This window comes from Pteropus medius, unplaced genomic scaffold, assembly GCF_902729225.1.
Source record: "Pteropus medius unplaced genomic scaffold, Ma_sr-lr_union100, whole genome shotgun sequence".
NCBI classification, from domain to species: Eukaryota; Metazoa; Chordata; class Mammalia; order Chiroptera; family Pteropodidae; genus Pteropus; species Pteropus medius.
In genome coordinates this window covers 12,727,363-12,754,576 of record NW_024351729.1, presented here as the reverse complement: position 1 = coordinate 12,754,576, position 27,214 = coordinate 12,727,363, and the positions used below count along the sequence as shown (strand labels likewise).

The window sequence follows — 27,214 nt, the reverse complement described above, 5'->3', positions numbered from 1 at the left end:
ACTTCTCCAAAACAAAGGTTCTGGGTCCACATTATTTAGGTGCTTCTAAGCCTCAAAGACCCTTGCTTTGCTGTGGTTACAAAGAATATTCCACATACTTGGATAGTTAGAAGTCAAATATTTTTTAAAGAGTCAAGACTATTTGCCAGAGAATTTCTAAGAGAATAGATACTAACCATATGCCCTCCAAATTTTGTATAAAACTAAAAACAAGGAGAACAAATAATTTATTTGCACTCCATCATTGCACAATTAATTTAATATGCTCTCTCGTGGGTTCGGCCTATGATGTCACTTTCTGGGATAGAAATCAAATTTTGCTAAATTCTATTAAATGAAACTGAAATAATATATACAGGCTGTCCTGAATTATGGACTTGGTTGGTCATAAAAATTGTTTGCCATTTAGTATTTTGGATACTAGAATACATCTTTTTTTAAATCAACATTCTAAATAGTGGTTAATTCCAGGCAAAACTACATAAATTTATTTGCCCCATAATGAATCGAAAGGAATGTATTATGTTCATAGCACTACAGAAGTGATAATGTACTAGAAGAAATAATTATAGCTAACACATATTGAAAGTTTACAGTTGGCTAGAAACTATGCTAAAAGCTTTACATGTATTATCTCTTTTAATCCTCACAATAATCTTATGGTACAGATGAGGAAACTGAGCCTCAGAATATTGTGACCTGCTCTAGATGACACAGTAAGTGGTGAACACAGAAGTTGAGTACAGGGAGTTGAACTCCAGAGACAACACGAAGTGTTAAGAAACCTAGGCCTCTAGTTCCTGCTCCTTGTGGGACTATGGACAGGTTACTCAATCACAATCAACCTGTTTCCTCAACTGCAAAATCAGAGCTGGATTCACTGATTCTTTTAACTCCCTTTAGTCTGAAAATTCTGTTCTATTCGCTAAATTCTACATGTAATTGTCTTTGATTGAAAATGCATTCAGAGTTTCAAATTAGGATAAGATCAACATCCCTTTCCCTCTTACCTGGGGGAGGAGGAGAACCTCTAGGAAGAAGGAATCAGCAGTAGAGTTTGGAATTCTAGAGGACATACGGAGAAGGGTATACGGAACCTGTTAGATGGAGAACTAGGAGCTCTTGAGGGTTTGAGTTCCTGGTTAGAGCTCTGCCATTAGGTTCTTTTGCATGTGTTGGAATGTTTCTCTTTTTATGCAAGGTTGTACTCCTTCCAGGACCATAGTTCAACAGAATGCACAGTTGAAAGATCTTTCCTCGTTCTATCCCTGAAACAAGTAATACATAATCCCACTGATGTTTGCTAAGAGTTTTTATCTCCGGTAACCAAAGAAGTGGACAAGAAGTGAAAGGGCTTCCTGCTATACACACATGCTGCTCCCCTTTTTCTATTTGTTACTTTCCACTTTGGCTCTGTAGAAAAGGCTAAGGTGTTTGAATAAAGAAAGAAAGAAGAAACCATCTGAATTTTAGAAAAAAAAAAATCGAGACTCCAAGTTTCTGCAGCATTGCTCTTTAGGAAGAGTAGGGAGCTTCAGTGAGGGGATCAGATAAAAATTCAAGATTCTAGCTTCAAAAATGCCTGGATGTGGAGGAGTCAAGTAGAGGAAAGGAGGTGGGGAGCACAATCTTTATGGTTGATACCACTCATTCTTCTTCCCTTCCCTATTTTACCACAGATCTTCCCAGAGCATACAATAGGGCAAAGGGAAAAACTGATAAGGTGATGGGAAAGAGAGGGAATAATTGAAACTTCATGCCACAGAAACATGGGGAAGAGGTTCTTTGTGTTTGTTTGTTTGTTTGTTTGTTGGTAAGTACTAATGAGTATTAATATGAGAGAGGTGATTCAGAAAAGCTGTATATTCAAACATGAGTATAAACATATGTAACAGAATATTAGGCTCAGAGTAGATATCTTAGAGGTTACCTAGCCTTATCACCTTATCAATGCAAGAAATTTTCTTAGAGCATCTTTGACGTATGGTAAGGCAGACTCTATTTCAATAGTCTAAATAACCCATTTCATTCTTGGACAGTTCCAATAGTTAGAAAGTTCTTGGAACTTCCTACTATTTTGGTAGAAATTTGGTAAGGACAGAAAATGAGTCTCTGCATTTGCATCCCCAGAACCTCTGATTTAGCGCACAGCAAAAACTCAGTAAATTATACTTTAGATTAATATACAAGTACATTTATGGATATAAGCTATCTGAAGAAACAGATTGTCTACTTTCTAATCCATATAATAACTCTTTACATATCTGCTAACAATTATCATGTATCCTAAGCTTCTCAAGCTAATTATTCTCAATTTTCTCAACTAAATGTCACTGTTCTGGTGATCCGACTCTGGGAACTTATGTTACCTGTATGTGCCATTGTCATTTCTTATATATATTCAAAGGAAATGAAATTTTAAAAAGGGAGTATTAAAAATCCTTTTATCACATCTATTCCTCTTTGTTATTAGCCATAAAAGTCCTTTGAATTTTCTATAGCCTTCTTAAATATTTCAACACTAAAATAAATAACATATGTTCATGGTAAAAAAAAAAAAAAGAGAGAAAATGAAATGAAATCGTCTCACAATCCCAACTATCTAGGTACATCTTCTTTCAGTTCTTTTTTTTTTTTAAAAAAAAAGATTTTAAAAAGTAATTTAATCATGCTGCATATATCATTTTATATCCCATTTTTACTTAAAAATATACAATGAACATTTTCTCATTTTATTATAAATTATTCATAGAGACCATTAAAGTATGTACATTTCATTAGAGAGCTATCAGTTATTTATCTGACAAATACCTTAAGGTTGTATAACACTTAATATATCACTACGACAAATAGGACTTTAGAAAAAAATCAATGTAGATGAATTTTTTGCTATATCCCTGATGATCGGTTTAGGACAGATTACTAGCAGTGTAGTTAATAGGTCGAAAGGAATATGTTTTTAATAAAACTTTTGAAATTCCCTTTCTCAAGACACCTTTTCCAGCACTCAAGACTAGGTTAAATTCCCTTATTATATGTTACTGTAGTACTCTGCAGTTCTCTTTTATAATCCTAATCACCATTTTGAATACTTGGTTGTCTTTTTATTTCCTTTTAGACTGCAAACTGCATTAACACAGGACTATGAACATCTTTGTTAATTGTGTTTTGCACAGGGCCTAGCACATAACACATACTCAATGCATATTTTATTTAGTTGAATATTGTTAAATTGTTTCCTTAAAAAGATATTTGAATTCGTATACCAGAAGCACTGTTTGTATATATCCAACTCAGTGCATTAACATCCTAAAACTCTGATACTCCAAGTGGGGTAAAATACTCATGGTGTGATTCAATTTTTGTTATAAATTAAGCATGTGGTTTAGAATTCATCTTTCAGCTATTATGAATTGACCGAGTATATTAAGTTCTGCACTAAAAATTCAGTGAGATTGTTATCGGAACATTACCAGCTCTCGGGGTAGAAAAGTTCCTTCTTGGCGGGCAATGACCAGCGATGCTGTCTCTCCCTGCTTGGTGCTCCTCAGCATGGCCACGAGCTCTTCCTGAGTTCGTCCAGTGACGTCTCTGCCATTTACCTAATGAATGCAACCACATGTACAGCTACGATTACGACACTTGCCATCTCTTTCTACCCTAGATGGTTTTTGAAAGTAAGCAGTGAATGGATGTCCCACGATCAATGAAGATCTCAAAAGATGAAAACTGAGCACGTGGGCCCACAACAACCATGTTTAAAGTACCGATATTATACTGACCATCATTATCATGGTGATGGATGGTCTCAGACAGTTGCAAATTAATATAAGCAGTCTCTCCTAAGACATTATTTTCTTATGAGGAGAAAACCAAATTGAAAGACACCAGAGACTGATTCCTCGAATAAGAAAGAAGTGGATTTCAGAAGCTTAACTGGTACCATTTTCTGTCTAAGAAGCAGAAATGGATTACATGGCCAATTCCTCTGGAAACAAGAGTTTATTGTTATAATTCTACAGTATTCTCCGTGTTTAGAATAGTATAGTCACCAAGGTATCATAAATTATTGGAAATTCTAATTTGGAGCTACATTAAGTTATTTGGTACATCATCTTTCATAATCTAGAACTGCATATAAAGCTATGTAATATTGCTTTCTTGCCATGAGAAAGTTAAATAGAACCAGATAGTTTCAGTGAAGATAAGTTTCTTGAAAGGTGAGTTGAAAATATATGTTTAGCCAAGAAGATGATGCTTTCAAACAAAAATAAATGAGAGGAAAAAAAAAAACCTCTTGCTTTGGATAATTCCAAATACCTCTCCAAAGGCACAGATCAACCTGAGACAAGCTAGCCCATTCTTGAGAGAAGTTTAAAGAAATTGTTACCAGGGCTTGGGTGTAACTTTGAAATTCTTAACCCTAATTAAATAAACCCTTGGATTTGATCCAAATTCCCCAGGGACTCTACGAGGTAGAAGTGAAAAAGAGAAGACAGGGAAAAGTTTTCAGTGTTACTTGTCCCCATACCACTGACTTTACTGGGGACTTACAGAGTTAGGCTGCTTTTAACTAGTTTTATAATTAAAATATTTAACTTGTCGTTAAGTAACAATTTTTACTATATTATATTCAAAATGCAAATCTTAATACATATGTTTATATACTTATTTAAACACCAGTAAACATTTTATTGACGATATCAATACCAATTCTTACCTCCAAAATTCTGTCCCCTGATTGTAGGCGGCCATCTTTTATTGCTGCTCCCTTTGGTAAAATGTTTTTTACAAAAATGGGACCAGGACCATGTATGGAAGAGTCTCTGGTAACTACAGTGAAACCAAGTCCTTCAGGGCCTAGCATAGAAGACCAGGAAAATGCACGGTCACCTTAAGCAGGAACAACATTATATTTAATCTTACAGTAAAATCTACCTAATTTAGACTAATGTAGAATAAGTGAAATATTTACATTCCAGCAAATACTTTAAATATGCTTCAGTTGTTCTGGTTTCAAATACAGATTATAGTTCCTGACAGGCCATGATGGTATCAAAGTGAATTTAGGGCCCAGTGCAGATGTGTAACACTTTTGTTTATTAAGGTCCTAGAAGAAATGGCACATGTTATCCATACACCCGGGAGATTGATTTCTCAGTAAACCATAAGAGGCAAAAGGCCATCTGACATGAGTTTTGTCAGGCAAAAGGCCGTCTGACATGAGTTTCAATCAGTTAGCTAACCTGTGGCTCCCTTCTTTACCTGTGTCTCAGTTCCTTGTGTGCCGTATTCCACTGTCCCTTCACTCTCTCTTGCTGCTCCTGTCCCCTTCTCTTGTATCTCCAAGCTTTCTCTGTAAGTATATATATTTTTCACTCTTTCTAAAGGTATGCTCAATTTTTATAGCCTAAAGAATCTTTACCTCTATCTTACTGCTTCTTCAGTCTTCCATCACCAATGACCTCACGTGACCCTATCAGTAAATCTTCCCATTTTTGATCTTTCCTCTTCTCTAATTTTGACACTTCGCGCCAGTTACTTTTCTTGACATTACCTCCCCATTCGGTTACCTTTATTTTCTGATTATTTTCTATCTCTCGGATATCACATTATATGTCATTTTCTGTCTTTCTCCCACAATAACGTAAATGTTCCCCAAGGGTCTGTCCTGGAATAATCTGTTCTCTAGACTCTGTGTTGGCCAGCTCCAGGCTCCAAATACCATCTCCCTATGGATGCCACCTAAATGTCATTGTTGACCCTAATCTCTCTGGTGTAAGCTTCCTAGATATCATCATGCACATAATTTTACCAGCTTTCCAAACTTCACTATGAACCCTTTCTCCAGTCCAGAGTCTGACCTTTCAAATATACTCATTTCTGATTTCTAGCAATGGCATCTCCACTGTGCAAGCCACTCTGGCTGAAATCCTCAGCAATAACTATAACTCCTCTCTCTCTTCTCTCTTCTATCCAGTCAGCTACTAAGGCATACATACTATATTTAGACAGACGCAATGCACCCTTTACTGGTCCTCTGTTGTTTAGTCTCTTCTTCACTATATCTTTTGCTATCAGATTAATCTTCTCAAAGTACAGCTGCAATATCATACTTTTTTAAATTTTTGCATTCAAGGCTCTCTGATAGATATTTAAGGTCACAATCTGCGTTTGACTTATCTGTCCTCAAAGCACTCAACCTCATGTCAATACATAGCTGGATAATGTGTATGAAACTGATGTGTTTATATAAAAAGCCTAATTGCTAAGAACACTGGAGTATTTGTGCCTCCTATTCAATAAATTTTCTTCCCAATAAAGAATTCTTATAGAGGGATAAAATTTTGACCAGAGGATCTTTCAAATAACATCTATTAAAGGTATATATTATTTGCTTTTAATATATGTTAATAAGTATTCTAAAACTACCTTAAGATCATTAAATTATCTATTAATTCAGACAAGAATCTCTGAGATCTTGGTTTCTTTTGAACTGAGTCTTGAAAATCATATAGTATTGCAGAAGGTTTGCAATGGAGGAAGGGATTATCAGAAGTTACAAAATAAACAAAGGCACAGAAGTGCATGGATGCTTATATGTGTATAATAATATTGCATAAATTCGCATGTACACACATGATCTAGTCCCACTGATCTGCACGTGAAATGGATAGAAAAGTTGAAAAAGATAAAGAAAGAAAAGGTTGTAAGTATTTTTAGAATTATGTTTTAAAAATTGTTTGCAATGTTGAATTAGTGAAATTACTAATTATCCCATATTTGCTTTCTGAGGAATATGTTTTTTGGTGGTCCGAAATGATCTTACAGAACCAGAAACAATATGCTTTTTGAGCTTGTGTAAGGATGTTTCGAAAATTACTAACCTTTCTCAAAATCGGGACAACTGAATTTTAGTGCCTAGTTAGTATGAAGTTGTGATACGGGAGTGCCCTGCTTCTATCAAGTTCGCAATGATTTTTCCATTTCCCAACACGTCTTTATCAATTTTGTTTCAAATACACTCCCCAGAAAAAAAGATAAAGAAAAGTATTTCGATTTCAAGAAATTTAAGTTACCTAAGTATAAACTTACATCTATTCTTTGATACAATTAAATGAAGGGAGAATTAACAAAATTAGCCTTAATGCATTTCTCTTAACCAATTTTACATGTAACAACAATAGAATGCTATTAAGCATAATTTAATAATTACCTTTCTTAAGGTCAATCTTAATTTTCTTTGCATTTTTCTTGCTGCCGAAACCCATGAGAGGGGAGAGTGAGGGAGAGGGTGGCTTTCTGCCGAGTCTTGGCACCCGAGGGCTCTTGCTTTGTTGTAGGGAGGTTGATGCATCTTCTTCAGGGCTGCTTGTTCCTGTGAGATTTATTGTCTTTATTCCTGATTTTCCATGGACAGAAGGTGGAGGCTTTGTTCTCAGAACACTGTCATTGTTACTAAAAATGTTCAGAGGTCCGATGACTGATTTTTCATACTGCTCACGGTTTTGAGGTGGAAGCACATGGAGGAGCACACTTGGAGCTTTCATTGCCTGACGGAAGACATCTTGAGCACTTGAAAGAGAGTTAGTAACTTTATAATGATACCTCATTCTAGCATGCCATCTTCTAAAGCTCTCCAGCATCACGGCAATAAGAGCCACCTAGTAGCATAAGCTTACATAGGAGATACCATCGCTATTACTACCATCTTGACTTTGCTAACGAGTTATCTCTTATATCCTGCACATTAGATGTCCCCACACTAGACTACACATGCATTATTCTTTCACTTAATCTTCTTAACGGTCATATTAGATTGGTATAATTAGCTCTTATTTTACAAAATAAAGAAATTGAGGCTCAGAGAGATTAAGAAACTTGTCTAACGAACTGCAGCTTTTAAGTATTTCTCGGCCTATCCAGAAATGATGCTGAAGAAAATATAGAAGCAAGCTTTAATTATAGATGGAAAACATTTTGTATTATTGATCAGATTTTCAATTCATTTACTTTTAAGATTTATTCTAATAGGTCTTCTTCAACATGGGTTGTGTTCCCAAAGTTCAATTTTGACATGAATGTTTCTTCATAGAGACACTGGGTAGATGTGTTGGCTGTACTGAATGTTATAGTGGATTGTTAATCCCATAAGCACCCTACCGGTTAGTCTGGTTATTCTATCTATAGAGTACCTGTATTTTTTACTTTTTCTTGTCTCAGCACTTTGTGTTTTTCATCAAATTTCCTGCTAATTTTCTCTCCTTCTTCCTCATGCTTCATAATGCTTTATGACTAGGTTAAACAACTACCTTTCCCAGCCTTTCTTGCCAATGAGATGTAAGTGAAGAGAAAAGCTGGGGGACAGAAACTTTTTTGTTCTTTGGTTTCTCTTAAAACTCAGACATGATGAAGGGAACATCAGCAGCCATCTTGTGGCCATGGCATGACTTAAAGGTCAGAGCCACACAACAGAGTGGTAAAGCAGAAAAATGGAAGATGCCTGACAGACTGATGATGGTTGAACTGCCATACCAACTCTAGACTGCCACCTCCATACTTTTAGTCCTTAAAAAATAAATTCTAATGTTGTTTAAGCTACTTTTATTTCAGGTCTCTGTTACTAGCAGCCACATGAAATAATAATGAATCATAATTCCAACTGCCATCTGAGCTCCCCCTCCTCTCCTTACTGAAGCACTTAATTGCCTCCACATTGTTAGTGGAGGAGGGAGGAGGCTTCACAGAGACAGTCCAACTCCTCTGGTCGGATACTTGATTATGAGTCAGTTTCTGCTCCCTACTAACTCCATCCTGAAATTTTATGAGCCCCAATTTCCATCTCTATAAAATAGGGATAATAATGTGTGCCTTGCATACTTATCAAGTCCTTGTAAAAAGTATAGTGATATGTAAAAATATCATCATTAATAATGATTATAATTTTATCTATTATTCATTATTTTCAGAAATAAACTATTTAGCCTTCATTTCCTTTGACACTAAGCAGGCAGTGCCCACCACTGCCCTTTCACCCATGACCGCTGCCCCCCGCCCCGCCACACACTATATTGACAACTAATGGTCACAGAGAAGATATATTAGGTGTTGTTTTGGTCAGAAATGAGAAGTTGATGATCATTACTAAGGAGTATTCATACTTATTCTCTTGCTCCAGAGCCCCACTGAAATGCCAACATACATTTAAATAATATATGCAGACTACTACATAGTCTAATTCTTAGGTATACGAACCTATTCTCATGACATTTTTACACAGAAAGAAATGATTTCTTGTGAGAGAGTATTTTAATTTTTCCCCTTTGCTTCTATTATTCAGTGAGACCTCACAGGCATCTCTCACAGATATTTAGTTTAAGAAAGACTGCTGACACCAAGTAAGTTAATTAATAAGCTGAACTAACAGTCTGTGAAAAGAGTCATTAAATACCAGTCTAACTGACCCGTATCCCAAGAAAAACAAACCCATCTATTGATGCCCCAGAAAGATAACCAGGCAGGAAGGCTTGCTATATTCTGCAGTTCACCACTCCTGGGGCCGTCAAGGACATGTGCAGGCCACCTTTGAGTGTGCTAAAACATAAGATGCATTTGAAAATGGATGTTTTGGGGTCATTCAAAGGTAACTGACAGAAATTCTACCCAGAATTTTGATCGTAATAAGCTCATTAATGATTATAGGTATTCTAGGGATCAATAAAGTAAATAAAACAGTAAAAAAAAAAATGCTTACTGAGCAAAGGTTTTGTCTACGAGGTCCACATTGTTGATTTTTACTATACATTCATTTTCATGAAATAGTCCTTCCCGTTTGGACCTGCTATTTTCTTCAATGCCACGGATGAAGAGTCCTAGAATCCTAAATGCAAAATTTAGATTGAAATAGAATTACTGAATAATAATATGCTAATTATTTCTCCACTTGCAACTATTCAGAAATAAGTATTGATTTCTATTTATGAAAGAAATTATGCTTTATATAACTGCTTGTTATTTAAATTCTTAATTTAAAAAAAGGCAAAAAACATAAGTCAATAAAAGAGGAAAATCTCTTCAAAACAAATATGCATAAACAGCAACCCGGAGTACATTAATCTACGCTCCCATTTCTAATGCTTGCAGTAAACTTAGAAAAGGCTAGTGTAGCTCAGTGGAGTCGAGGACACGAAGATTACTTATTACAGTCAGCTGTGATGCCCAAGAGAGGGGCTGCAATAAGTAATCTGAGTTAATGCCAAGGGGGCAACTTGCTGTTCAATAATGGGTGAGGATTAGGTATTCGCTGTAATTTTTTTTTTTTTGCAGTCTTACTACCTGTTCCAATAATTTGCATTTTAAGAAGCAAATATTTAAGCACAGATTTTATTATTTGGTTTAGAAGGAAGTTCAGTCCTATTTGTTAGTGTCACTGAATCAAGTATGTGTTGAGTATTTTCTGTGAGCTCAAGATGGAGGAGTTGCTGGATGAGGACAACTGGTCAATACAGACAAGTAAAGCAGAAACTTTAAAACTGGACATACCAATAAGCTAGATTCTTCAAAGAAAGATATGGGGAAAAAGTAAGATTTAAACTGGAACAGAAGAATAAGTAGGATTTGAATGAATAGGAGGAGAGAGAATCTAAAAGGAGGCAGGATGGGCCCTGTGGATTTGTGTGAAGAGCAGTGTGGGGAGCTAACACCGGGTGGGGAAGCCAATGCCACACAGAGGGACCTTGAACACTAGCTAATGGACTTAATCCAATGAGGTTGGGGTGGTGTGCCCATCACCCACTGCTTCTGAGCAAGGCAGCGACATGATAAAGGCAGGGCTTTGGGAAGAGCTGTCTGAAATTTCGACCAGGAAAAGTCTGGATTCAGAGAGCATACTTGGAGGCTCCTGGTGACTTGTAGTTATGGCTTAAAGTCAGGAAAGTGGGGAGTTGAGTAAAAAGGAAAGGAGAAAGAAAACTACAGCCATGAAAATAGGGATTTAAATTGTGTGTGTGACTCTGTTACATATCAATAGTATCTAAACTGAAAACTAAAAGATATTAAACTTGTGTATATTTTAGTTATTTTTCATTTGAACAATGTCCCTTCTCCTTGTGGCATGTCAGGGTCCTAGCTGTATCCCTGAGTAAGAAAAACAGTTATCCTCTCCGAGAGGAATTTGCTGGGTGTGGAGAAACTGCCACCTCCTCTTTCCTTGTCCGCTTGTTTTTCTTTGTCATTCTCCTTCATACAGAGGCTTCGTGTGCTATTACCTAGTCCCTTTGCATTAAATCTCATATCTAAATAAAATATGAGCACATTTTATGTGTGAATAATAGGGTCGGCCACGGAAAAAGGGCAGTCTCTAATAAAAGCGTAGGAGAAAACCATCTTCCTGTTTGGAGTAGCCACGAAGTGGAGCTTCTGCCTCCAGGGCCGCAGTTTGCTTAGTGAGCTCATGTCATCTCAAGATGGCAAAAGGCAGGCACGTGGTTGATATTTAGATATGTACTTTGAAAATGTTAAATGAAATCAGTATGCAGACACAGGAGAGAGAACAGTAAATGGTCACACCACCCATTATAGGGAAAGCTCAGGGTCGCAGGTACCAATGTGTGGTGAGGCGTTATGCTTCATTTCCTAGTTCTGGTAGGTTAGTAAATTAATCATATTCTGTGTGGAAAAGAAAAGGGGGCAAAGCTGCTATTTGATAAAGGATCCTAGATTCAAATTAATATTTTTAAGATACTAATCCTACCTTAATCTTCTGATATAATATTAAAAATTGAACTATTTGACATGCAAAAAGAAAAAAAGAAATAGAACAAAGTAGGGTTTCTTTCCTAAATTAAACAACTCTCTAATAGTTCACATTTTGGATTTTTGTTATGGTGGATTCACAATAACATGATCCATTAGGAGACTCACATGTGGTTATAAACTAGTTTATGTAAGCGATATTTTTTTAACAAGCATTCAAGTCTTCCTTTAATTTAATTCAGTACATCATCAGTCATGTAATGTTACTCCCTAGGATTTAATTTCACATTTTGGGAGATGAATTAATTCTTTCAGGCCACTGGGTTGCAATTTTGCTGGCATAATACAGCTGGAATATGCTTTGTGAACCTCACTGATCTAAATAACCTAACTTTCCATGAAAAATTTATTGACAGAATAAGCCCAACTGTAAAAGCCATGTGTCAGAGGTAATTTTGGTAAAATGTAAAACTGACTGATTTTATTAGTTTGGTCCCTGGCAAACCCCTCTTGCCTTTTCTATTCCATGGAAGGAACAGATTCCCTCTACTTTGATTTCATCCAGACCAGTATGAGAAGGCTCAGAAAAGAATCTCTCATCCACTTTGCCCCACACCGAGGGGCTCCAGTAGCTGTCTTACGTGAGACCAAGTTTCTCAGGATTTAAAGATAAATGCTATCAAGGGGTTATAGACCGAGAAGAACCAGTTAATTTGCACTAATGAGCAGTGATAAAGAAGGCTAAAATCAACTGCCCCACAGAATTAGAGGGGTAACAACTGCTTCTTGGTCTTCTGATAATCATTTAGGCATTAACCCGCCCTCTCTCTTCTCCCTTACGTTCTTCCCACTGTATCACATGGTCTCGACCACTCTACTAGCTTAGCATTTTTATCTAAACATCTGTTTTTCTCCCATTATGGGTCATTCTTCACCCATCCCTTCCCTCTTTTCTCTCATATTCAGCTGTCTTTACCATGGAACTGAAGTATACTATTTTTATTTACTGTAAAACAATTAGATGCCATAATTTTAATTCTAAATCAAAACCACAGTGATCTTTTAAAAAATGAAATTAAGTTGCTATTTACTTGCAGGGGCTCAGTTGTTTGTATTTGTTTTGTTTTTACTGTGCAAGCCAATGGCCCTCCACACAAGCAGCATTTAGCACCCTGTGCTGTGATGTCTAATGAATCTATTGAGGCTTTATCTAATATAACAGCCGCTAGATTGTATTCAGGGTGTTCTAACCTAGATTAGGTTTCTAATTCAACAACAGGTGTGGCAGTATTTTTCTTAAAGAAAAAAAAAACGGAGACAAAGCCAATTACAGTAGTCCTAGTAAATAATTAAATGTAAATTCTAATTTAAAATAATGACACAAACCAATAAGTGGACGGAAATTAAGAACTAAGTATACCACTATGACCTTAACTCACCCTACCCCCACTCACACAGTGAAAACATATGGCATTATAAAGCCAGACACTTGTCTGACACGCTCTACACGCAGTTGCATCTAGACACATGGGTTGAGTTAAGTGTGCTGTTTCAGCCTGTACTCATTACTTCTTAACTTTTATTGGCTCATGTCTCCACTTCCATATTATTTTTTATGTTTTTTAATTAAATTTCCTTTCTATAATACTAGTGGATAGCAAAAAAAATTATACAACTATTTCACCAAGTTACTGAACAGTTGACCATGAACTTATAAAAGTTCATTGTTGAACTAAGCTTTTCTGTTTTAGCCAAAATAATAATACTGATAATTTTCACATTCATATGGTGTGTGTTTTACAAGGAGCTTTCACATTTTTAATGTCATTTAATTCCCACAACCTTGATGTGAAATAGGTATTCATAAGAGGTGAATTTAGGAGGCTTGTTCAAGGTTATTAAAAAGAGAACATTGAGATTCAAACCCAATTGTTCTGAATCCAAGCCCAACACTTTTTCTACTATTCTACAAGACTTATGCTAGACATCAGAACTAGGAAGGAGAAGGGAGGAAATCAATAAATTCTAGTGTGTTTCTCTCATTTGAAGTGAGAGAGGCGATTTCTGGTCCATAAGGTCGATTTGTTTTCCAAACTATTGAAAATGAAGTATGGTGACTGTCACATTGTATATTTCTTCATGTTTTGGAAATTGGGGTGATCTTGTGTTCTATTCCAGCTTTGTTAAGCCAAAGTCCTGATAATTTAACTGCTCTGGTACTTCACAAAGCTCTATCAGTCCACTTCTGCCAAAACCCATTATAATTTCTCAGGACAACTGGGTAAATACTCTCCTCGTCTATCAAAAACAACCTCAGTTGTCCTGTGCCATCACCCATAACATTTATAAATACGCTTATTAACACATACAGGAAATGAGACAATAAGAGCCACTAGCTTTTCAGTTAATTTCCTTTTAAGGAACATTCATTCCAGCAACAGCTTGGCATCAGATGTTATTTGCAAAAAAAAGGTGATGACTTTGCAATTACAGGTAGCAGATGGCTACCTGCTGAAAATGATGCCAACCAAAATATCATGACTAAATCTGCTCTTCCCGCTATATGGCAGACTGAATTGAATAAATATTCAGAACCAGTAAATTAATACTATATAGCCTTTGGGAACTTTTTTTTTTTTTTTTTAGAAAGAGCAATGGAGTGAGAGCAAGTTCGTAGATCTGGGTTTCATGTGACCATGAGAAAATCAACGGACTTTTCCGGTCTTTGATCCTCTAAGCTAAAATAAGGTGTAGTGCCTTTTCAATGATGCATTTACAAAAACAAATTTAGCAAACTAATTAAAATCATGTCATATGAGTGAGGAACTGATTTTCTTTTAAGTCTCTGAAAGTCTTTGTCAATATCGATCTAATGCTAACTGCAGTTATCTTACTTAAAAAGTGACATAATATCTAATACTAATTTTGTAGGGTTTTTATAATAGTGTTACTATTAACTCTCAGGCACACACTTTAATTTTCATCAGTATCCAGTTAGGTAGACATGAATTTCAATAAATGTTGAGACAATCTAAATTACCATTCGCCAGTACAAAGTTAGCAATATAATGTCTATGACATTTCAAAAGGATGTGGTAAATTATTTTTAATTGACATTTTATTTTAGAAAAAATAAATAGCATGATGGCATTTTGCTACTATAGCTAAAAATAATCAAAATGAAAATAGCTTTTGATATAGCTATTTACGTTATACTATTTATTATTTTAAATTCTATACACCTGAGGAATATCAGGAAGTATCAACTTAGAATTACTATATTCACTGGGTGAAGTATATTTTAGAACACTAAAAAATTCAGTTGCAACATTCATCTAACAATATGTTAAAATCTTTCCTAAGATTCTGTTTACTACGTATTACTGATAAGAATACTTTAAAAAGTACTTCATAATTAATTGTAAATGCAGAAACTGTGATTGATTTTTTTTCATTTCCTTTTCTTCCTAGAAGTAAATGATTTTATTTTATCTCTAACACATAAGTGGCCAACAGAAGTATTACCTTGAGGTGTCCACCTGAATAACAAAGATACACACTTAATCCTCTTCTGAAAAATGTCTGGGAAAATGAACTGCAGTCAATTTTTTTCATTAGAATGAGCCTCTGATGTAAGAAAAACATCTTACCTTCCACTCAGAGATGAAAAGAAGGGCACTACATGTATTCCCAAGGGGCCTCCTTCCCCAGAAATCTCCACTGTTCTTGTCATATCACTGGGGCAGAAAAAAATAAGAGCACAGATGAGTCTTTGCTAAAAAAACAGATGAAGCACATTAAAAAATAAATGTTAGGATTATATCAACTGCTGTAAATTTAACAACAGAGATGAAATCAAAAGAGTACATGATTTGCTGATACCTTCGGAAGATCCAGGAAATAAAATGTTTCAAAGACTATTTGATTTCTTATTTTTTCTCCTAGAAGAGGAACAAATGGAAATGACTACCTACAAAAATAACTTCCTACTTAACTTAATCTACATAAATCAACATATTTAAAAGCATATACACAAAAATAAAATTTCTTCTCATTGAGACACACTTGAAAATTAGTGTACAGATGATAAAATACATGAAACTAAGCACATTTATGCTTAATCATAAAGTAGGCTTTTCCCCCCCAAAATAGAGGAAAAATAAAATATGTATTTATTAGAAAAAGCACAGAATTACATTTTACAACAACTGCGAAACCACAGTTGGTAATATATGTGAGCATGTTCAAAGCACTATAAAATCAAAATTTAAAGTTGCCTTTCAATAAAGCATAGGTTGTATTCAATGGAACAATTCCAAATTTTCACCTCTTGTGTTTTTTTTTTTTCTTTTTTGAAGTAGAAAAAGAAGTTGCAAAGCCTGGAGAAAATATATTACAAAAAGAAATAGAAAGCCTGACCTGCCTAACCTACTCCAGATTAAGGAAAGGATGAGCTAGAAACATTAATAGATAGTGTGTATGACTGAAATATACAAGACATTGGGAGCTTTTGAGTAATAAAGAGTGGAACTAACACATTTTTATAAAGATGAAAAATAATAACTGTGAACAATTATCGGCTCCTTTAATCCCAGGGAGAGAAAATAAATTGCCAGAGGAAAAATGAAAAAGTTGAAGCAAACATCCCTGTTGTGGAAATTGTAAGTAGGTCTCCATTGTTTCCTATTTACATTAAAATGACCTGAAACTAGATGTCAAATTAAGAGCTACAGCTGCTACAAATGCTTTTCTGCTACAAATTGAAAATGGTGAAATTTGGCTTCTTGCTGGAAAGTTGAGAATAGCATTAAGAAAGCAAAATGCCTGATGAAGTCACTCTGCATGAAGTATTCTCTAAATTACCAGCAATCTAAAATAAATACATTTAATATATTCTCATCAGCAGATTAGGCTTATTTTTAATGTTTTCATTGCAAACCTGTTATCATTAAGAACTGCGAAAAGGAGCATGTCAGTTTCCAACATTTGTGGAATGGGATGAAATTTCAAATCTGGTAATAAATTTTAAATGAGTTTTGCTCAAATATTGCTGATATATTTAAAACTTGTTCAGTCAAGCAGGTTGTGTCAGGTGACTGAAATAAAGGTTAGAAAGAAAATAAATCTTAAAGTGAAAATATCATGGGATAAAACAGATTATTCTCCATACTTTCTGTGTGAGAATATAGATATTATATGAATATATGTATATGAAATACTATATATATGTATACATTGTAAGTCTTGAATATAAAATGTTTGGTGGGCAGAGAATGTTATATAGCTTTAAATGGACTACAAAGCAATCTTTTTAACATAATAATAGATTTATAATGCATTTGAAGGTATTTGAGGAAGACTAAACCCAAAACATTCATATTCTAGGGTTACAGTACTGTTTTAAAGGCTTTTAAAAACAGAGACTAAAATCTTGTTAACCATTGAAACTTTATTATTTCTACCTTATGATGTATTTTTATAGTTTTGCACTTAGATCATAACACTTACCTTTCCTAATAAATGTATTAAGTATCCACATGCTGATAGACAGCACTCACATGTATTATAAGAGACTTTTGGAATATAAGTGTTTAGTCTAGTATAGACTTTAAGGTTTTAGCTTAAGAATTTTTAGGATGGCTTTAGGGATTCTCATATTTTTTTATTTTGCAAATATTTCCCTATTCCACTCAAAACCCCTCATGTAAAACATAATGTGTTGTATGTATCAAACCAATAGCTACTCTTTAGTAATTATCAATCCTATATTTTTATATTTTTTATATTCACTTAATAAATCTCATAATCTATTAAAGTAATCAATCTTCTTTCAAAATACTAAAACTTTTTGGGGGGTGTATTTTTAAGGTTCATTACTACTTTATAAGATTTCCTTTTTCAAATTTCAGAATAACTTTTATGAGACAGCACAATTCTTTGGCTAGAAGGATATCTGTCAACTGTTAAATTCTATCATGAAAATATTATTCCATAAAAGAACATAAAAGACTTTGTTGATTGTAATATGAAGACACAGAGAATTAAATCTATTTAATATAGACAAGCATTATAAGTCTTATACAGACCATGTTTCACCATGCTCTTTTAAAATTGTTATCCATTATTTGTTTCAAAATGGAAAGAAAAGCATTTTAAAAGAGGAATCCACAGAGACTAGTCCATATATTTTTATTTATTTTAAATGTAAAAAGAATCTCAGTGTTATATATAATTGATGGAGTTCAGTAGAAATCTCTGTATAAACACCATTCATGGAAGACAAACAGAGCAAGTAGGGCTCACAAAATATCTCATAAAGTGAGATTTTACTACAATGTGAAAATATGTTATTAATGGTATTTGTTTAGGTAAACTACAGAATAGAATTCAGGGACCAGAGAGCAGGATATGTACACATTTATTTGGAGGTGGCCAAGAGTGGAAAATGCAGAAAATGAGGTAAAAAAAAATATTCTAACAGTAGAAAGATAAAAGGACTGGCAGTTACTTGTGAAAAAAAAAAAGAGACAAAAAATGAACAGTAGGATAAAGGAAAATATTTCAGTTATATATAAAGAAAAGTTGGAAGATTTCACTAAGGTCAAAATACCTAACTTTACACTTAACTTTTCTATGACATACTAAAATAAAAGCAGATAGTCACAAAGCATTAAGTCCAACAGTATTAAGCAAGATAAACATTTTAAGATCCAACTGACAAAATTGATTGGAACCAGCTGTAACTATCTAAGAGTTTAGGACAAAACAATGGTTGAAGGTACAGAATTAGTGGTTTAAAAATTCAAGCATGAATGGCTGCTCTGCTGAGAACTAGACAGAGAGTGCTTCGTTTGGTTCCACCCAAAAGACATGGAGCCTGAGGGAGAGATTACAACAGGAGCTGCAGATGTTTGTGCACTTAAATGTCTTCACACAAGGCAAGTGGATGGCATTTTTAATATTACAATTATTCAACTCAGTGATAGGCCACTGGTTTAGGGTAGGGAGGAAACAGGACTGAGGGCGGGGAGGGGGAATACTTTGTTTCAGAAGGAAATCATGACTCACTTATGAAATTAGACAGAAAGTATATCCTAGTGGTGACTTCGAGTCGGGAATTTGAGTATATCATTTAAACTAAGACCAAATATATCAGTTTCTTTGTCTGTACAATGAGGAAAGTATAATAAATTTCTATTAGAGTTATTGGTTTTAAAGAAAAAAATGTAGAACATAACATATATGTCATATATGAGGCCTTCACTATCAGCTATTAGGATTATCAGAACTTTCTAAGGTAACAAATAAGCTTATGAATTAAAGGAGAATAATCCATTTCAAGGCTTTACATTTTTTCTCAACTGATTTCCTCAGTAAGACTTAAAAAATCTTTAAATACTGTAGGAAAGTATCTTCATGATTAGTCTGCTGACAGTGAGAGAGAAGATAAAGGGTTGAAATAAATGGATAGCAGGTATTAGTTGCTGTTCTTTAGGAACCGATGCACAGGTCTGTCATATATGATGGTGTGAGAGATAAACATCCAAGAGGAGTTTGCCTATGAGGCCGAAGTCTGCTTGATGGTGAAATGTTTTGTTGATGTGATTAATTTGGTAGACAATCTAAGAATTTGTTGTTGATAATGGTGAGATTCATTTAATTCACTTGAATTCAACAAATATTGAGTAGTTCCAATAGAAAAGTTCTGCAAGGAAGAATCAAAGGGCAATGTTTGGGGAGTTCACAATCTAGGGGGACAGGTAATAAACAATAATACAAAGCAACAGAATAGAAGTAGTAATAATAGTATGTTCTCAATGAAAATAAGCTCATTTGGGAGGCAGTTTGCTAATTGCATTCTGGGTATTATAACGTATTTACATCAAATGCATAAATGCTTACATCACTTCCATTTTATGCATAAGTAAACTGATGCTTAGAGAGGGTAAATAATTTGTCCAACATTACACCATTCACACAAGATAGAGTCAAGACTCAAACTGGAATTTATCATATTCCAGAGCAGTTGTTTTAAACCACTTTGACATGTGTTTCAAAGCAGAAGGTCTTTCTGATGAGTTTAGAGGAAGAGGGTGCAGGATCAGGAAGGGAAGCTGGAATCAAAAAAATCTTTCTGTAGGAGGATCCATTTGAGATGGAACTGAGAAGGGCAAATGGATCTTCAATCAAAAATGGTAGGCAATGGGGCAGAGAGAACATGAACACAAGAGAAAATAGTCTGCACTGAGATTGTGAACCAGAATAATGTGGGCACACATTATTATGTATATAATGTAGTGGTAAAGGGGGGAAACAGGATGAACAGAGGGGAATATGAGCGAGAGAAAGGGAGAGAGAGAGTAGAGAAGAGAGGAGAGTAGAAAAATTGAGTAATTGATTGAAGTGGTTAGGAGATAATGTTGAACCATTAGTTTGAGATCAAATCTCAGATCGATATGTCAAATTCTATGCTAAAAAATTCACACTTAATTTTGTAGAAAACGGTGTCATGAAAGGTTTTAGGACTAAGGAGCAGTGTGATAAATGTTGTGGTTTAGAAATATATATCTGGTAGTGATATGTGGGGTCAATTAGAAAATGGAAAGACAAGGAAGAGATTGGTATTTGAGACAGGAATTAGTAAAATATTGTGATAATCTGACAGGCAATAGGGCTTGAGCAATGATCATAGGAATATAGCACGAAAACATGGGACAAATTCAAGATAGTTTGAGATAGGCTCTGCCAATAATTTGTCAAATGAATGGATGTCAGAAGCAAAGGAGAAGATGGGATAAAATGTGAGTGCAGTTCTAAGTCTGAAAAAGGTAAGCGTGAAAAAGGTGAATTTGGCGAAGTTTCAAGAAATAGGGTGAGGTCAGAAATGAGGTAGAAGTTAGGGATCAGGTGAAGGTCTTTTGCAGCTATCACTTGCTATTTAAAGAGAAGCTTAAAGTAAAATTTAATATTTTAAAAAAACACCCAATAGAAACCTCTTGCTTCATTGTCATCTTAAGATCAAAGTAAATTGAGTGGTATTTCATCAGAGATGCATATTGTAAGACTATTAGGAGAATGACCTCTGTTTTTTTTTTTTTTTCTGCAAATAAAGATGTTTGTGTAAACAATGGGTAAGCAGTTAATAGTTATATTTGTGATTTATGGAGTAATTTGTTTCATCCATTTCAGTCATTCACTCGAGAAATATGTTTCAAGACCTGCATTAGATGTCAGGAAGCCCTTGGCAGATCCACAGTCTTATTTGGAAGACTGACAAATAGTTATAACAAACTGTAATATGTGTGATAATGATAATTGCAATAGCAGTTAATGTTTATCCAGCCTTTCATTTAGCATTGTGCTAAATGAAATTGCCTGTAATATATCTCATTTAATCTTCATAATAATTTATGTGATCATGATACCCATTTTCCATATTAAAAAAAAGGATTTTAAAGAGGTTAAACAATTAGTCCATGGTTATGTAGGTTATACACGTTCAGACTGAGGACTTAACCAAATTTGAGGGTTTTGAAATTAAGGAATGGTTTGATAAGCGCTGTGGTTTAGAAAATGCATGTTTATTTATCTATAAAATGAAAGTAATAAAAATATTGATACATTTGACATGAGTACATGTTATAATGCCCGGAATGCAATTAGTAATACCTCTCATATAATAGCTTACATTTTATCCTGTTATGATGTGTGGGATCAATTAGAATAGGGAGCGATTTACATTCAAGAGAAGAGTTAGCAGATTATTACAATGGTCTAGATGAGAGTTAACAAAGGCTTTAGCAATGACTATGAGAATTAAAACATAAGAATGAGTTCAGGACATATGGAGATGGATTTTACAAATAATGTACTTAGCTTCTATGCCACCTGCATGAAAGTAAGCCCTCAGTCTTATGCTTGGGCCAAGCTCTGTGGGATATCAGACTCTTCTTGCCCTAGGAGAATACTGACCATGTATCTCAGCTGTAAGTGGCTCTATAATTTCTCTTCAGTTGTTTCTTCATCATCTCATACCAGCTAAAAACAAAGTCCTCTTCTAAAATTGTAATCTCTAAGCTTTCCCTTGCTAGCTATGCATTCCATGCTCCTTAACCCTAGAAGTGCTAGGAGTCTGTACTCACTCTACTTTCTGAACTTGGCTTCAAACAGATTTCAGCTAATTTTCCTATACTGGTTCTGACATGAAGTTTTTTAGCCCCAGTTATATAGCATGAAATAAAACACCAATGAAAGTGTACAACATAGGTAACACTGGAGTCAAAAGATTTGGGGACAGGAATGATGGATATAGACTGGGTCTCTAGAAGTTACTTAATTGCTCTGAATTTAGCAATTCCTTATCTTACTAAATGTGATAATAAAACTCACGTGAAAAGGCTGTTTGGATAATCAAATTATATATACACATATATTTAGTTAAAAATATTATTTTTTAAAATTTCTACACTCCATTTTTCTCAACTCCTTGCACTCAGAGAAAATTTAGCTAATTTGTTTATGTAGCCATAACCAAACAATTGTTCATTCTATAAGAGCTATCCACATAACATTTAGTCAAAATGTTAGCAAACTTTTCAAAAAGCTAGCATTAAAAAAATGAAATTAAAGTCAAACAGAATAAGAGTATTACATTCATTATGCCTACATCCAAAAACAGTCTTATCAGGCTTCTAAAAAGACAGTGCCCTGGAGATTTTCTGTATCAAATTTTTAATACTGTGCAGTTCATTAATCAAAGAAACAATCTATATAAAGAGTAACTATGCCATACGAACTTGAGGAAAATCCACACAGTGTGTAAAGCAGCATGATAAAGAATGATCACGAATATTTCTTAAAGCTAATTCCATGTTAAATGCTTGGCACCTATTAGTAACCGTGCTGAATTAAAGGAATATGTTGACTAAATAAGTGCTGAAGCCAACAGTCTATTATATATGGAATTACTTTCTTTATGCAAAATTTGAAGCAACTTAGAAAAATGATACTATGATGATGATGATGATAATAATAATAGTGTTAGCAACAGCCGCAAATATTCACAGACTTAATCTGACCCAGGAACTGTTCAAAGTGCTTTACATATATTAGCTCATTTAATCTTCAAAACAATCCTCTGAAAAAAGTTTTTAATATTATTTCTGTTTACAGACCAGAAATGAAGGCAAAGAGAGATGAGTAACTTGCCTAAGCACTAGAACTAGCAAGCAGCTGGGCTGGGATTCAAACCCAGGCAGCACTGAGGGCAGAACTGGAAATTGGTGCAGAGAAAAAGAAGTACTGGTAAACATGAGAACAAGTGACTTCATATAATGAGTTACTAATATTAAAAAACAGGAAAAATCCTGGTTGATAGGCTGGATTCATTATATATACTTATAGTGAAATATCGCAAGATTATTGAAACACAATGCAAAGTAATATTCAAAGAGCTAATGTCAATGTGAAACACTCAACCACGATAAACTCTGAAATGTTCCCTTTAAAGCAATTTTGAAATCCAGGTTGCAGAACCGGAAGGATTGAGGCACATTTGTATATATGTTTGTCAGGAAATTCTCATGTCATATAAAAAAACAAAAAAAAAACAAGAGAAAAGAGTAAGCAATTTTAGAATTGGCACAGGTTTCACTCCATTATTCTCCTTACTTTCATCTTCTCTATAAAACAAAAACAACTACTAAAGAAATAAACATCAAATTGAAATAAAATATTATATTCACATAAGGAGAATACCTCAGTGCATCCTTGACTCTCGGTGATGTCAGTACTTCTGTCTGTACACCATTCATAACTTCTCCGTCTTCTAAGTTCTGTGTGGAATCCTATAGTGAAACAAACCCATAAGCATGGGGGATGTTATGCATATAGAACAGAAAATTTGAATAAAGTATCTCAACATGAGAGAGTACATGGTTTTACTCTGGATATATAAAGTATGCTACAATTTCGCCGGAGACTGGAAACAGGTGTTAATCTTTTCAGTGCTTTCAATACTCTTTTCTCTCCCGTTTGGTTTCTGAAATACTCAAATGGGTCATTTATACAAAGTAATATGTTAAGAGCTTTGGAATACATCATTTAGCTTCCTGCTACTCAACCGTAAGCTTTTGGGACTGAGTGTTTTCAATCAGCAAGGAAAAGGGGTACCAAAGGGAAGGTGCCATTGACAGGTGGTAATGTATTAGCTTTAATGTACTGTACTTCTTTGCACCCCCAGTGACACTAAAAATATAAAGAAAGCAAAATACATGAAAAAATGTTGCCTGGCATGGTCATTTCTGTCAATAGTATAACAGGAATATTGTAAAAAAACTCTGGACTTCTTAGTTTGTTATGAGACTTTGATTCTCAGGATGACCTTCAACATATAGAAACTAAAATTAACCATTTAATTTCTAAAATGGTAAACGCTCTTCTAATACAGAAAAGAGGGTCAGAGAGGTCCTTCACTCCAGGATGGTAGCGAAGTTGAGTTGGATGTTACGCAGAGGAGAGAATGGATCTAGAAAGCACACTTGACATAGATTCCCCTTTATGCAAGACATTAGCTCTCTGTTAGACCTTGAAACTGTACTTGAATAAAGTAATTCTTCAGCTGCACTACTCTTCAGAAGCAGTCACAAACAAATAGTGTTAGTCATGGACACAGGTTTCAATGAAACAACAAACCACATGGAGAAAGACCCATTATCAACAATCACACCTGTAAAAAGAGCATTCATGGATCTGAATACACCATTTCAACAACAGAAAAAGGATAATATATGAGTTAAAAGTTGATCATAATGAAATTAGGTTAATATCTTGAAAAAAACAGAGCCACAACTCAAGCAGTTTGCCATAGTGAATTGAGTAAAAAAAAATGTATTTCACATTTAGACTGAGTAGCAACACTTCACGTAAGGTTTGGTAGTTTCTGAAGAACATGGTCTACATAAATACACACACACACACACACATACATATATATGTACATAAATGTGTATATATATTTATACACATACATATACATATATATTTTTATTATTATTTTTTTACATATATATATTTGTATATTTGTTTTCTCATCTCCACAGAGATAAAGAAAGGGGAGAAAATCTATAAGGTCAAAGAAAACTTTTTAGTTTAAGGCACCAAATCTTAAAAGATGAATGTCTTTGAAAGCTTTCGAACATTCATATTATTATAAAGGGCTAAACACATGCTTACAGAGAAAAGAGACAAGGTTGGGCAGATTACAAAAATACTTAGGAAGATAATTTTAACGAAATATTTGCACTTGTGCCTTGTACACATGTTAGAACATTTGATGACCACATTTATGTCAAAATCATTAACTTTCTTATCCGCCTCTTACACAAGAGGGAGCTCCATGAAGAGTGAGAGTATGTATAGTCCTCTATATATTAAACACATAATACACAGTTTCACTTAATGACTAGATATGAGCCGAGTGATGTCATACTAGCTTTCCAATGCTTTTTAATAAATTATCCCCAAATTTAATGGATTAAAAAAGTAAACATTATCTCTCAGTTTCTGGGAGTCAGAGATTTAGAAGCAGCTTGTCTGGGTGGCTCTGGGCGGACTCTCTCATGGGACAGCAGTCACGTCAGCAGGGCTGCAGCTGCAATCATCTAAAGGCCTGACTGGGGCTTTAAGATCTACTCGTTTTTCTTAAAAAAGCCTTATTTCGATATAATTCACATAACATTAAATTCACCCATTTAAAAAGCACAATTCAGTCATTTTAGCTTATTCACAGTTTTGTAACCATTACCACTAATTTTAGAACAATTTCAAAGCCCCCAAAAGAAATCCCATACCTATTAGCCATTGCTCCCCATACTCCCTGCACCGTGCCCCACCAGTCCCTGACAATCAATCTGCTTTTTACCTCTAAGGATTTGCCTAATATGAACATTTCATATAAACAGAATCAAAAGATATGTGGTTTCTATCATGTAGTATAATGTTTTCAAGGCTCAAGTATGTTGCAGCATGTATTAGCATTTCATGCAATTTTATGGTCAAATATTCCGTTGTACAGATACAATATTTTGTTTACCCATTCATCACTTTATGGGCATTTGTTTGCACTTTTGTTGATTATGAATAATGTTGTTTTGAACATTTGAAATAATGGTCAATTATGAAATAACATTGCTAAGAAAAGGAAGTTCTTGTGTAGACATGTGTTTTCAATTATCTTGGGTATATACCTAGCAGTGGAATTAGTGGGTCATATGGTAGCTCTGTGTTTAACATTTTAAGAAACTGCTGTACTATTTCCAAAGTGTCTGCACAATTTTACATTCCCATCAGTAATACATGAGGGTTACAATTTCTCTTCATCCTTGCCAACACTTGTTATTTTCTTTTTTTCCCTAAATAGTTTTAGCCATTCTTTGGGGTGTGAAGTGGTTTTTGATTTGCATTTCCCTTATAATTAATGATTTGCATTTGCCTACTGATTAATACTTTTGAGCATCCTTTCACATGATTATCAAACATTTATATATATCTTTAAAGAAATGTCTAATTATTTGACTTATTATTGTGTTGTAAGAGTTCTTTAAATACTCCATATACGAATTCATTATCCTATGTATGATTTGCAAATATTTTCTCCTATTCTGTGGGCTTTTTTCAGTTTCTTGATGTACCCTTTGAAGCATAAAAGTTTTTAATTTTAATAAAGTTCAACTTACCTATTTTTTCTTTGTTGCTTATGTTTTGGTGTACCTAAGAAACACTGTCACAAAGATTTACTCCTATATTTTCTCCTAAGTGTTTTACAGTGTTAGCTCTTCCATTTAGGTGTAGTTCTATTTTGAGTTAATCGTTTTATATGGTGTGAAGTAGTGGTCCAATTCTGTAACTGGAGTGTGAATATCCAGTTGTGCCAGCACTATTTTTTGAAAAGACTACTCTTTCCCAATTACATTGTCTTGATACCCTTATCAAAACTCAATTGGACAAAAATATAAGGGTTTATTTCTGGATTCTCAATGCTATTTCATTGATCTATATGTGTAGCCCTAAGCCAGTATTACAGTCTCGATTATTGTAGCTGTGTACTAAATTTTGAAATCAGGAAGTCTGAGTTCTCCAAATTTGTTCTTTTTCATGTTTTGGCTATTCTGGGTCCCTTGCCTTTCCTTATGAATTTTATAATCAGCACATCAATTTCTGTAAAAAAAAAAAATACAGCTGGGTTTTTGATAAAGATCATATTGACTCAATATCAATTTAAATTTTTACCATCTTAACAGCATAAAATCTTCTAATCTATGAATAGTTAATAATAGCAGTTAATTGAAATAAACATTCTTTTTGGCTTTATAATTATGCATAGATATATATTCTCAGAATGACTAAGAAAAAATTGGGATATTTGCTATAAAGTTTTAACTATTTTTGCCTCTGCTCCCTA

At 34.4% G+C, this 27,214-nt stretch overlaps 1 protein-coding gene across 10 annotated transcripts in view; it reads right to left on the bottom strand.

The window, feature by feature from the left end:
• Nucleotides 1-27,214, bottom strand: part of PARD3B (par-3 family cell polarity regulator beta) — a 901,201-nt gene that overhangs the window by 404,142 nt on the left and 469,845 nt on the right. For all 10 annotated transcript variants that reach the window (XR_005649078.1, XM_039844925.1, XM_039844928.1 and 7 more), the window contains 6 exons: nucleotides 23,512-23,600; nucleotides 15,405-15,491; nucleotides 9,755-9,880; nucleotides 7,217-7,575; nucleotides 4,721-4,860; nucleotides 3,474-3,602 (listed from right to left, as the gene is read on the bottom strand). Coding sequence is in view for 9 of the 10 variants with exons in the window: in XM_039844925.1 (XP_039700859.1) it covers nucleotides 3,474-3,602; nucleotides 4,721-4,860; nucleotides 7,217-7,575; nucleotides 9,755-9,880; nucleotides 15,405-15,491; nucleotides 23,512-23,600 (930 nt within the window). In the remaining variant the exon portion in view is untranslated. The remainder of the gene's footprint in view (nucleotides 1-3,473; nucleotides 3,603-4,720; nucleotides 4,861-7,216; nucleotides 7,576-9,754; nucleotides 9,881-15,404; nucleotides 15,492-23,511; nucleotides 23,601-27,214) is intronic.